Here is a 12,104-nt window from a genome sequence, read left to right on the forward strand (position 1 = left end):
AACCTAGAGAATCTGCACTGTACCACCTCTAAGGCAAGTATTTCCTTCTTTAAATATGGAGACCAAAACTGTTTAAAGTATTCCAGGTGTGGTTTGGCCAAAGCCCTGTACAACTGTAGATAAGCTTCCTTGTCTTTGTAGCCCAATTCCCTTGCAACAAAGGCTAACATGCCATTTGTCTTCCTAATTGCTTGCTGTACCTGCAAGTTAACTTTCCATGTTTCTTGTATGAATACACCCAAGTCTCTGACCGTGTACATTTAAAAGTTTCAAGACTTTTAAAAATATTGTCTTCCTGTGCTAATTACCAAAGCAAATAACCTCACACTTATACTCCATATTATATTCCAAATGCCGCCTTGTTGTCCACTCACTTCTTGACTGTATCTCTATGCAGCCTCTTTGTATCCTCCTCACAGCTTACATTCCCACTCAAGTTTGTGGCATCAGCAAACTCAGATACATTACTCTCCATCTCTTCATCCAAGTCATTAATGTAGATTGTAAACAGCTGAGGGCCCAGCACTGATCCTTGCTGCACTCCACTAATTACATTCTGCCAACTTGAAAATGCCACATTTATTCTGACTCTGCTTCCTGCCTGTTAACCAATGTATTACCCTCAACAAATGGGCTCTCGTCTTGCGTATTAACGTTTTGAGTGGCACTTTATTGAATGTCTTTTGGATATCTAAGTATACTACATCTACTGGTTACATCCTCAAAAAACTCTGATAAATTTGTGAAGTACGATTTTCCTTTTGTAAAACTACATTGCCTTGTTCTAATCATACTATACTTTCCTAGATGCATTAAGACTTCCTTAATAGATTCCAGCACTTTCCTGATGACGGATACCAGTTTAACTGATCTGCAGTTCCCCATTTTTTTCTTGTAAGGAATTTGGGCTCTAACTTGACAAGGGAATCTACAGTGAGACTAGTTAACTATAGCAAGTCAATAAGATTTATTAAAAATTTAACAAAAGTTGAGTGGTTCTTCCAGAGCCCTGACTAATAATTATTCCCAAACCATTAAAAAACAGATTATCTGATCATTGATTGCTATTAGCAAATTATCTGCCTTGTTCCCCTCCATTGCAACAATGATTAAACTTCAAGAATATTTAATTGACCATGAAATACTTTAGAATGCACTGGGATGATAAAAGCACTATATAAATGCAAGTTATTTCTTTGGAATGTTTCAGTACACCTGATAAATGTAAAAAAAATACAATTAAGATACTCCTGCTATCTTGATTACAGGTGGCTTAAAGACTACAGTTATTAAAAAGAACAAGTGCAAATGTATGCAATAGTCAAAAGTTTAGCACAAAAACCTACAAAAGACCCAAAATGTGGGTGTGCTAGCAAGTTGTTGAGCATTTTCCAATTGTCAACTTCAAACGAACTCTGCTGCTTTTGGGTTTATACTGAAGATAATTACAATAACTTTGCTGTGAATATATGCTTTACTCAAGAAAATTTTTAAATCCCCACATTTATACTTCAATAACAATCTATGTGGAAATATTTCCTGGAGCAAGTCTTTTCATTTTCTTTCTAAACTCTTCAGCCAATTTAGGAAATCTCAGATAATTCCACCCCACTCCAGTCCAGGCAGGATATGCTGCTGCTTTCTGGTGATTGGATAACCCAGAAGAGGCTGAGCTTTGTTCTGGAACCTTCCTGGTCCATATGGCTGAGGTCCACACCACACAGTTATTACATGCAATGAGCCTTTTCAGGAGTGAAGTCAAACTCATGCTGACACCTGGGAAACTCTTAACATGAAATTAAAAAAAAAATAACTTTTTGGGATGCTATTACTTGCAAAGGGGAGCCAAAAATCACACTTCTGTTTCTTACGAATGTATTAATAGCTTTGGCAAGCATTTGAGGTGCCACTATTCCTCATTATTTAGCCAAAAGTATTCAAAAACAAAGTCAGAAATGAAAAGCACTTTATGTATTGGCAAGCTCTCCTGATGAGAGTCAGAAATAGTACTGCCTGGCATGGTATTAAGTCAGAGATTAAAATTGCTACAGGTTCAATTCCAAGTTAGTTAGTCTCAATAACCTCACTACAAACCCAGCAGTTTGGGTGCCAAAACTGGCTTTAGCACTCTGCATTGGGAGGGAGAGGGAAGAGAGGGGAAAAAAAGAGAGAAGGCCCACACCACATTGTGGGTGTGCTTCACATGCAAATTGTTTCTTTTTGAAGAAATTAATGTACAGATAAAGGGCTGTTAGGAATATAAGTTCCTAGAAACCGCAGGATAAACTGTCACAAAGAAGCCTGCTGTGAAAATTAAGATACGTAGCATTAAAGGAAATGTAGCTGCATGGAAAGAAACTTATAGGAAACAATGCAGAATATGGGGGTGGGGGTGGTGGTAGATACATGCTTTTCAGGTTGGCAGGATGTGGGTAGTCATTTGCCACAATAACCAAAGAGCAAAATACTGCGGATACTGGAAATCTGAAACAAAAACAGAAAACGCTGGAAAACCTCAGCAGGTCCAGCAGCATCTGTGGACAGCGAAACAGAGTTAACGGTGCATGTCCGTATGACCCTTCTTCTTCCTTCTGAAGGAAGAAGTTTTCTGTTTTTGTGCCACAATAACCTGTCTGGGTCTTTGTTTGCTTTCTATTTATATGCAAATTATTTTGCCACAGATATGAGGAATAATATAGAAATTAGGGGCCGCTGAAGATTGTGAAGAAGAATGCAAGAGGTTGCAGGAGAATAGACAGGTTCACTCAGTGAGAAGATATGTGACAGATGTAGTTCACTGCATAGAAATATGTAGTAAAAGTTAATATACCCCAAGTAGCACGGTTCTTAATGGGCTGGAGAAACAGACATCTGGGGTGCAGATAGTTAGGACTCTAAATGCTGGTAGATAAGAACAATGAAAGGCAGAAAACAGTATTTTATACAGTTATATACAGGGATATTGAATACAAAAGCAAGCTTGTGGTGATATTTAATTTGTGCAAGATGTCAATTTGACCAAAGTTACATTTGTTTTGGGCACCTTGTTATAAGAAGGATATCACAGAAATGGAAGAGATATAAGGTAGATTCACAAGAATTGTTAATCTATGTATGAAGAAAGGCTTCCTCCCAGCTGATCAGAGAATGATAATGAGGGAAATCTACTGGAGCTTTTAAAAGTTTGAAAGTTTTTGAGAGGTTAAAAATGTAAAAGATGGTTTCCACTGGATGATCACATGGTGACAAAAGCACAAGGCTAATTTAAAATATTATGGATGGCCTAGCCCACTCTGTAGGAAAACTGCCTTTAGGAAAAACACAGCTTGAAATATCTGATGCAGTAGGCTTAAATGGCACATGTGGAAACAGTGGGGCTATGCCTCACAATAGGTTACTCTGTAGGACCAAATGTTGGAATCAATGAGAAAAGGCTAGAATGGATTAAGAATTGGCTGCATCCCCATAGACAGAAAGTTGTCATTAAAGGTCGTGGGTCTGCTTGGAGGCCAATTACTAGTGCCGTTGCACAGGAATTGATGTTAGGACCACTGTTGGGAATGGTCTGTAATTTCATGGATGAGAAAATTATTTTGTGCAAGTGTTAGGACTAAGGAGGAGAGCAAATTTCTGCAAGGAGATTTAGATGCATTGAGAGAATGGGGCAAACTCTGGCAAATGACATTTAAAATAGTTAATGGCAATGTTATGTACGTGGGTAGGACTAACACCAAGAATGCCTGCACTTCACAGGGAATCGGTTAGGGAAAAAGACCCTTGGCATTATAGCTCAGAATTCTCTAAAGGTCAAGTCCATTGTCAAGAAGCCATAGGCAAAGCAAATAGGGTATTAGTCTATTAAGAGAACTATTTAAAATAAAACAAAGTACACCATTTTGTATTTATATAAACCTTGGATAGATCATATTTAGAACACTGCATCCAGTTTTGGTCCCTCATATAGGTGGTAATTAGAGGCTTTGCAAAAGGACTATTTAAGGATCCAAACACTCACTATATTCTCTAAAGCAGGCTTTAGAGTGACAGCAGTCACAATTAACAAGCTCCCAGCTGCCCAGAAAGGAGTGGTCATGCATGTTACTGTTTGCCTTCTACTTCCTGACAATTGATGTGAACGTGAGTCACAACAGCAGCCTTCCCAATTCTCTCTCTTTCCTCTTCCTCTGGCTTTCCGCCTGGCACTATTACAACTATTCAAACTTTTATGCCATTAGAGTCAAGGCTTCTTTCAAAACAATAATATCTCAAACACCGAAAGCAATAAAACAGCAGTCAACCACATATGCTAAATCAATCACCATCAGTGATTGTACCCTGAGGAACAATGCTAGTTTATTCTGACATAGTCCTGCTACAACATCTTAAAGTATGAAAGCGGAGATTTAGTCTAGCAATAACAACTTAAACCTGCCTTTAACATTTTGAGCCGAGAACAATTTCAATATCGTATTTTTGCTTAATCTAATTAGCATTTCCAAATAAAACAACAGCCTTTTGAGAACTCGAGCAATATTCCTACAAAAAATGTCAAGTTTTCCAATTTATTCAGGAAGTATTGCAATTATCAAGTATTTAGTACAGTAATTCAATTCTATTAAACACCTGTAGAAAAGCAAAAATTTGTCATTCAGATTTATGAAGAGCGTAGAGAGGGATATAAAATGACCAAGTAATCCATTACCCGTGCGATTTATTTTAACCACAAATGAGATGCTGAACTAAATTCTGGTATCATTAATATGCCACGATCAGATCTGCCTCAACATTTGAAAGGCCATGGCGGCTCATTTTAGGATCGCTACTGAATCCCAACAATAACCAGTGAGCTGACGCAACCAAAGTTCACATCATCTACCTATGTTTATGTTCCTTGTACTCCAAAAAAATTCTCAGGTTCAGTATCTTGGACCACACCCGCAGTCAAGCACTCACCCCTTCAACTGCCCAATCGCTGGGTAACTCAGTGAATTCCAAGATCAAATAGAAATCCTCTGGTGACTGTATTTCACCTTACTGATAATATCACATGTCCTGGTGTAATTTGACTAAGGAAGTAGAACACCAGGCAGTAGATTAAAAGATTAAAACTGCTACAGAGACTTTTTTTAAACAGTAAAAAAAAAGTGAAAGCAGCAACGAAACACTGTACAATCCCTGTTCAGAAAATAACTAAACTTCAACCTGAACTGGGTCAGATCTATTGCCTCTGAATATTAATCTTAAATGCTGTTTTATTGCTGACAGTCCAGAGTCGTCTCCAGCCTCTCTCTTACTGGTGGTTTCAGAAAGATTACTGAATTAGAGCAAGATAGCAATGGTTCAAATAATCAGGGCAGAGAAAATTTTAACATGCATCTTATTAAAATAGAACTCCCAAACACATGTTCAAACAAAACCAACAAGATGCTTGCATTTGAATTGAATGACTCAGTACCTCCCTCAGATACCTTGACTAGACAAATCAAACATTCTGGTATGATTGGATATTAAAACAAATTGCGGCATTATTTTTAACCCCATATATACTGTGACAGAAAGAATGAAAGCAATGATGTGATACAGAAATTTCTTTCTTGGTTAGTGTAGCGCTGAACTTGCAATAGGATTTTTTGTGACAAGTCCTAACATAACACTGTAACTTGCTGCTAGAATTATAATGAAAAGTAAGTATGAGCGTGGGCAATACGGTGGCACAGTGGTTAGCTCCAGGGACTGGGATTCGATTCTGACCTCGGGTGTCTGTCTGTGTGAAGTTTGCATGTTCTTCCTGCGTCTGTGAGGGTTTCCGCCGGGTGCTCCAGCTTCCTCTCACCGTCCAAAGACATGTTGGATTGGCTACAGTAAATTGTCCCCCAGTGTGTGTGCGCGCGAGTGTGTGCCCTGTGATAGATTGGCATCCCATTCTGGGTGTGCCCTGCCAAGTGCCCACTGCCTGACAGGATAGGCTCTGACTCTCCACGACCCTGAATTGGATGAAGCGGTTCTCGAAAAGTGAGTATGAGTGGAGAAGGTACATTTTGTCCTGACTGTGCTTCTGAATTCTTATTCTTTACATCCATACAAAATATACAAGTATCTATTAATACATTTCTCTAACCACTTTTGAAAAGTCAAACAGTTCGAATACCTACCAACAGAAACATTCTTCCAAATTCAGTGCTGCAGAATAAAAATCATCCTTGATAACACTTACATACTTAAAAAAAAATTCCCAAGATATTTGTATTAAGGAGTTCAGTGAACATTAAAGAAAACCATTTAACCAACAAAATAAAATTAAATAGGAAATGTGGAATTTCAAAAGGCCATCGACGGTAGGCTCATGCCAAATGTTAGGGCATGTGAAATGAGGGAACAAATAGCTTAATGGATAGCAAATGGGCTAAAAAGAAGAAAATAGAGAGTTAAGGCAAAAGAGCAGCTTTTCATTTTGGAGGAAGGTAGAAAGTGGTGTTCCAAACTGATCAGTGCTGGCACCACTGTTAGTTATAATTTACATTAATGATTTGGGCTTGGGAACAAGTTACACAACATCAAAATCTGCAAACCAAGCTGTGCAGGAAGTGGGTACAGCCAACATGCAGGATCAATATATTTGAAAACTTGCTGACCTGGCATTGGGAAATTAACTTTAACATAAGTAAATGTGAGGTGATGGATTTTTCAGGAAAATAGATACATCAACTTCACCTTAGAAATTAAGAAACTAAATGAAGTAGAAGAGCAAAGGAATTTAGGGTTACAGGTGAAAACATTAGAAACATAATCAGAGGTTAGCAGAGGAATTAAACATTCTCAAAAGCACTGGGATTAATTTCTGGGGGTATATAATTCAAAAGTAGTAAAGTTATATTAAACTTTTATAGGACTCTGATCAAGCTGTGCTTAAAAATACCGCACACAGTTCTGATCTCCATAATATAAAAAAGGAAATAGAAGCACTGGAGAAAATGAAAAAAAATATTTACAAGGATAGTACTGGAATGGAGAAAGATTGAACAAATTTGGGCATTTTTCTTTAGAAAAGAGAAGGCCTGGAGTATTCAAGATATTTTTAAATGTATGAGGTAGTTGGCTGGTAATATGGAGGGAATGTTTCCACTGTGGCAGAATTCAAAGCTAGGAGCCACAAATATAAGATAAATACCAATAAATTTAATTAGGAAAGGAAAAATGCCTTTACTCAGAGTGGTTAGAAAGTGGAACATACCCCCACAGGAAATGGTTGATGCAAATGGCTTAGATGCTTTGAAAAGTAAACTAGATAAGTATGAGAGAAAAGGGAATAGGAAGATACGCTAAGGCTGAGATGAGGCCAAATGGCCTACTTCTGTGTTCTATGTACGTTCTCAAAGTTATCCTTGCTTTCCTGAAAATTGCGACCAAGTGAAACGACTTTAAGCAAATCACATTTTCCCACTAAACCAATGTAAAGGCTGTAGTTAGGTTCTGTAGGACCTTCCTTATTAGAAAAAAAAACATTACACCCTGTTATTTGAAATACTTTTAGACATTGCTAAATTCCTATATTGGTAAAGGTTTGAAATTAAAATAAATTTAAAACTATGAAAGAAATGTTAACTTTCTACTTACAGAACATTCTGCTTGCCGCCGATCCTGCTTCCCAAACCACCTGCTTGCCTTAAGTCCCACTCTCTGGCCCTCCTGGTCACTGCAGGCCCTTCCTCTCACCGACCCGCCAACCTGCAGCGTTTCCTGCTCCCAGTCCCTCCGACTTGTAGCCTAACCATTTCGCCAAACCACCCATTCCCTGACTCTCCCATTCGCCACTTCCCTCTCTTGAACACAAGATCTAGAACCAATCCAAAGTCAGAGCTCTGGGGTTGTGAAAATGCGGGTCCTGATGGTGCAGAAGTGCTGAACTGGGGTTTTTATAATCAATGTTTTTTTAAAAATGTTTCCGCTCTACTGAAACCTCGCTGAGAGATGGGCTCTGGAGATGAGCAGTGAGAGGTAGGAGGAGCAGCTTTGACTGTCATTTAAAAATAAAAACCTTGGGTTATAACAGCCCCAGCTTTGCACTTCTGCAACAGCGGGACTTGCACTTTCAAAACCTGGAGCTCTGGCTTTGGATTGGATCTGGATCTTAAACAGGAACACAGGTTCAGGATAGGGAAGTGGTGAGTGGGAGAACCGGGGAACAGGTGGTACAGCAAGGGCAAGGATTAGCGAGAGGGAGAATCAGGCAGGCGGGAGGCCGTGGGTCTGAAGGCTGGAGACCCGAAGGTTAGGGACAGGCCACTCCAAAATGGTGAATGGGTTACGCAGGAAAGACCAGCGGGAAATTACATTAAAACTAATCTCGTGACGCTAAACATGAATACAGGCCCCATTAACTGACTGATGTCAAAGCAAAACAAATTTAAATTTAAATTAATGTAATGTAATTCTATGTAATCTAGTATATAAAAAAAATGTAGCAATGTATTCCTTATAAGTTAATAAACAGGCTTTATAATTAGATACAACTTAAAAAAAAACATTTTTAAACCCCTCAGGCATATAGCAAGAACCCATGAGTTTGTTGATTGTTACTCAGATTGTTACTAGTGATGGCACAATACTACACAGATATTAAATTTGTCATTTTAAGCTTGCTCTACAGACTGGTGGAATACAAAATGGAAAAGATGTAGATGGCATTTATTTAGCAGCCCCATCTAATTATGAAGCCTTTGACTTCCCCATTAGATTTGCTATGCTGGCTAAAGTGAACCGAGCAGTTTCCAATGAAAAGTGGAATGGGACAGTGGGAAAAGTGGAAGAAAAGTACAGCAAAAAGAGCAAATCTGTGCCAAATTATGGGTGACATGTTGTCAACTTGCATATTTCATTTTAAGAAGATTAAAAATTTTAAATCAATATTTGATTGTTCCCCATCATGGTACAATACTACACATATTTAAATCATTTTACTGCCAAGCCACAGAATTCAGTTGTAATAAGGAATTGAAAAGATGTATGTGGTATTCATCAAACAGCCAACATAAATGTGTGTATTTTTCTTAATCCAGCATAATGCTTATAGATAGCAGTGACAACATTTTGAGTCTGAACACTATTTGGAAAATAAACCAACATTTACTGTACTTACTCAGTTAACCGGGAATCAAGATTGCCAATCCAGAGTCGATGTCCCTCTTGTGAGGAGCTTTCCGATAGAATAGAAGCATTCTCCAATGGAAGAGATTCATTTTCAGTCCCCATACGTTGCTAGAAGCAAGAACTTGCATTTATACAGCACTTCTCACAACCTCAAACATCCCAAAGTGCTTAAGTACTTTTTAAACGTAGTCACTCTTGTAATGTAGAAAACACAGCAACTAATTGTGTGCATAGCACATACGGTCATGAGATAAATGACTAAATTAACTATTTTTTAAAAGATGCTGGTTGGGAGATAAATATTTTCCAGCACATCAGGGAGAACTCCTTGAATAATGCTATTTGATTTTTTATGTCCATCTGAGGGTAGGCAGGGCCCTAGTTTAATGTCTCGTCCAAAAGATAACATCTCAGAAAATGCAGCATGCAGTACCACACTGAAGTCTAGATTATGTGCTCGAACTCATGGAACTTAAATCCAACAACCTTCTGACCCAGAGAAGAGAGTTCTACCACTAAACCATGGCTAATAGTTCAAAACTAATTTAGCCATTTTAAGAATTCTTTTCATTTGAACTTAAGAACATAAGAAATAGGAACTGGAGTAGGCCATTTGGCCCTTTGAGCCTGCTCCACAATTCAGTAAGATCATGGCTGATCTTTTAGCACAACTCCACCTTCCTACACAATTCCTATATCTCTTCATTCCCTTAGTACCCAAAAATCTATCAACCTCTGTCTTGAATATGCTCAATGACTTAGCATCCTTAGCTCTTTGGGGTCTGGAATTCCAAAGATTCACAGAACTTTGCTTGAAGAAATTTCTCCTCATCTCAGTCTGAAATGGCTTTTTCCTGAGACTTTGACCTTCTGTTCTACATTCCCTATAACATGCACCACCTCAGTCCGTACTCTCCATGTGACCCCTTTCATTTGCCTCTATTCTCTTGAAATGCTAAGCCAGCTGCCTCATTCATAATACAATTTTCAGAAAGTCACTAGATAGAAATCTGAAGCAGAAATCCTGGCTGTCTTTCCCCTCCCCAACACTGCCTTTGGGGTCAAATATAGCTTTTCCTCTGCTACCCATGCTTAGGTTAGCTAACAGCACTTTCATTCTTGATTGTTCTCATTATTTTAAAACCCCACTTACTATTACTACTTTTAGCATTAAAATAGGCACTGGCTCAATTAAACTCTTTTCTAATTAACTCAAGGAACTACAATTACATTGTGAAGTGCATTTTACCATTTAGGCAATGGCTAGCACACAATTCTCCACAGCCCCCACCTTTATTACTGTGATGGTACAAACAAAAATCCAGCTCCCTTCCCATGGTTCAGTTGGCAATTTCATGCCCAATGTACAGATCAAAAAAGCAATGAGGCCAATCCTGCCTGGGTTGAACTAATTGATTTTAACCAGGCCACAGGGAGCATGGTTGCTTATGCTTGCTAACTAATGGTCGCAGAGGAAAAATGGACATGTGCAGACAAGATTGGGCTAACCCACAGAGCCTGACACATGAAGAATACAGATTTAGGTAGAGATATCAGCATCTGTGAAACCAGAACTGGACAAGACTTACAACATTCAGTAAATGAGCGGAAACTATTGAATAAGGGGACTGAGGAATAAAAGGAGGGGAGATGAAAATCTTAAAAAATTAAATACAGAAATGTAAACTGCTTTGTGCATTTAAAAAATATAAACAATAAACTATGTCATCCAAGAGTGAAATTCAAAGGACTGAGAAGGGTGGTTGATCAGCGTTTTGTATGTTTAATCACTACAAAGCAGCAGAGTAGATGGAATGCTGAATTTTTTTTTATCATTCATGGGATATGGGCGTCGCTGGCTAGGCCAGCATTTATTGCCCATCCCTAATTACCCTCAAGGTGGTGGTGAGCTACGTTCTTGAACCACAGCAGTCCATATGGTGTAGGTATACCCAGTGTTGTTAGGGAGGGAGCTCCAGGATTTTGATCCAGTGATAGTGAAAGAACGGTGATATATTTCCAAGTCAAGATGGTGAGTGGCTTGGAGGGGAACTTCCAAGTGGAATTTTCCATGCTTCTGTTGCTCTTGTACTTTATATGGTAGCGATCATGTGTTTGGAAGGTGCTGTCTAAGGAGCCTTGGTGAGTTTCTGCACTGCATCTTGTAGATGGTACACACTGCCACTGTGCATCAGTGGTGGAAAGAGTGAATGTTTGTGGATGGGGTGCCAATCAAGCTTTGTCCTGGATGGTGTCAAGCTTAAGTGTTGTTGGAGCTGCACTCATCCAGGCAAGTGGAGAGTATCCCTTCGCACTCCTGGCTTGTACCTTGTAGATGGTGGATAGGCTTTGGGGAGTCAGGGGGTGAGTTACTCACCGCAGGATTCCTAGCCTCTGACCTGCTCTTGTAGGCACAGTATTTAGTTCAGTTTCTGGTCAATGGTAACCACCATGGTGTTGATGGTGGGGCAATTCAGGAATGGTAATGTCACTGAATGTCAAGGGGAGATGGTTAGATGCTCTCTTTTTGGAGATGGTCATTGCCTGGTACTTGTGTGGCACAAATGTTACTTGCCACTTGTGAGCCAAAAGTTTGATACTATCCAGGTCTTGCTGCATTTGGACATGGACTGCTTCAGTATCTGAGGAGTCGCAAATGGTAAATATTGTGAAGTCATCAGTGAACATCCGCACTTCTGACCCTATGATGGAAGGAAGGTCATTGATGAAACAGCTGGTTGGCCTTAGGACACAATGCTGAGGAACTCCTGCAGTGATGTCCTAGAACTGAGATGATTGACTGCCAATGACCATAACCATTCTCCTCTGCGCTAGGTATGACTCCAACCAGCAGAGAGTGACCCCAGCCACTGATTCCCATTGACTCCAGTTTTGCAAGGGCTCCTTGATACCACACTTGGTTAAATGCTGCCTTGCTGTCAAGGGCAGTCACTCTC

The 12,104-nt window shown here is 39.3% G+C and overlaps 1 protein-coding gene across 1 annotated transcript in view; it reads right to left on the reverse strand.

The window, feature by feature from the left end:
• Positions 1-9,276, reverse strand: part of rbm18 (RNA binding motif protein 18) — a 31,750-nt gene extending 22,474 nt beyond the window's left edge. Inside the window, exon 1 of the mRNA XM_041194303.1 lies at positions 9,137-9,276. Within this exon, the coding sequence (XP_041050237.1) occupies positions 9,137-9,249 (113 nt within the window). The 5' untranslated portion in view covers positions 9,250-9,276. The remainder of the gene's footprint in view (positions 1-9,136) is intronic.
• Positions 9,277-12,104: the final 2,828 nt, after the last annotated feature.

This window comes from Carcharodon carcharias, chromosome 8, assembly GCF_017639515.1.
Source record: "Carcharodon carcharias isolate sCarCar2 chromosome 8, sCarCar2.pri, whole genome shotgun sequence".
NCBI lineage: Eukaryota > Metazoa > Chordata > Chondrichthyes > Lamniformes > Lamnidae > Carcharodon > Carcharodon carcharias.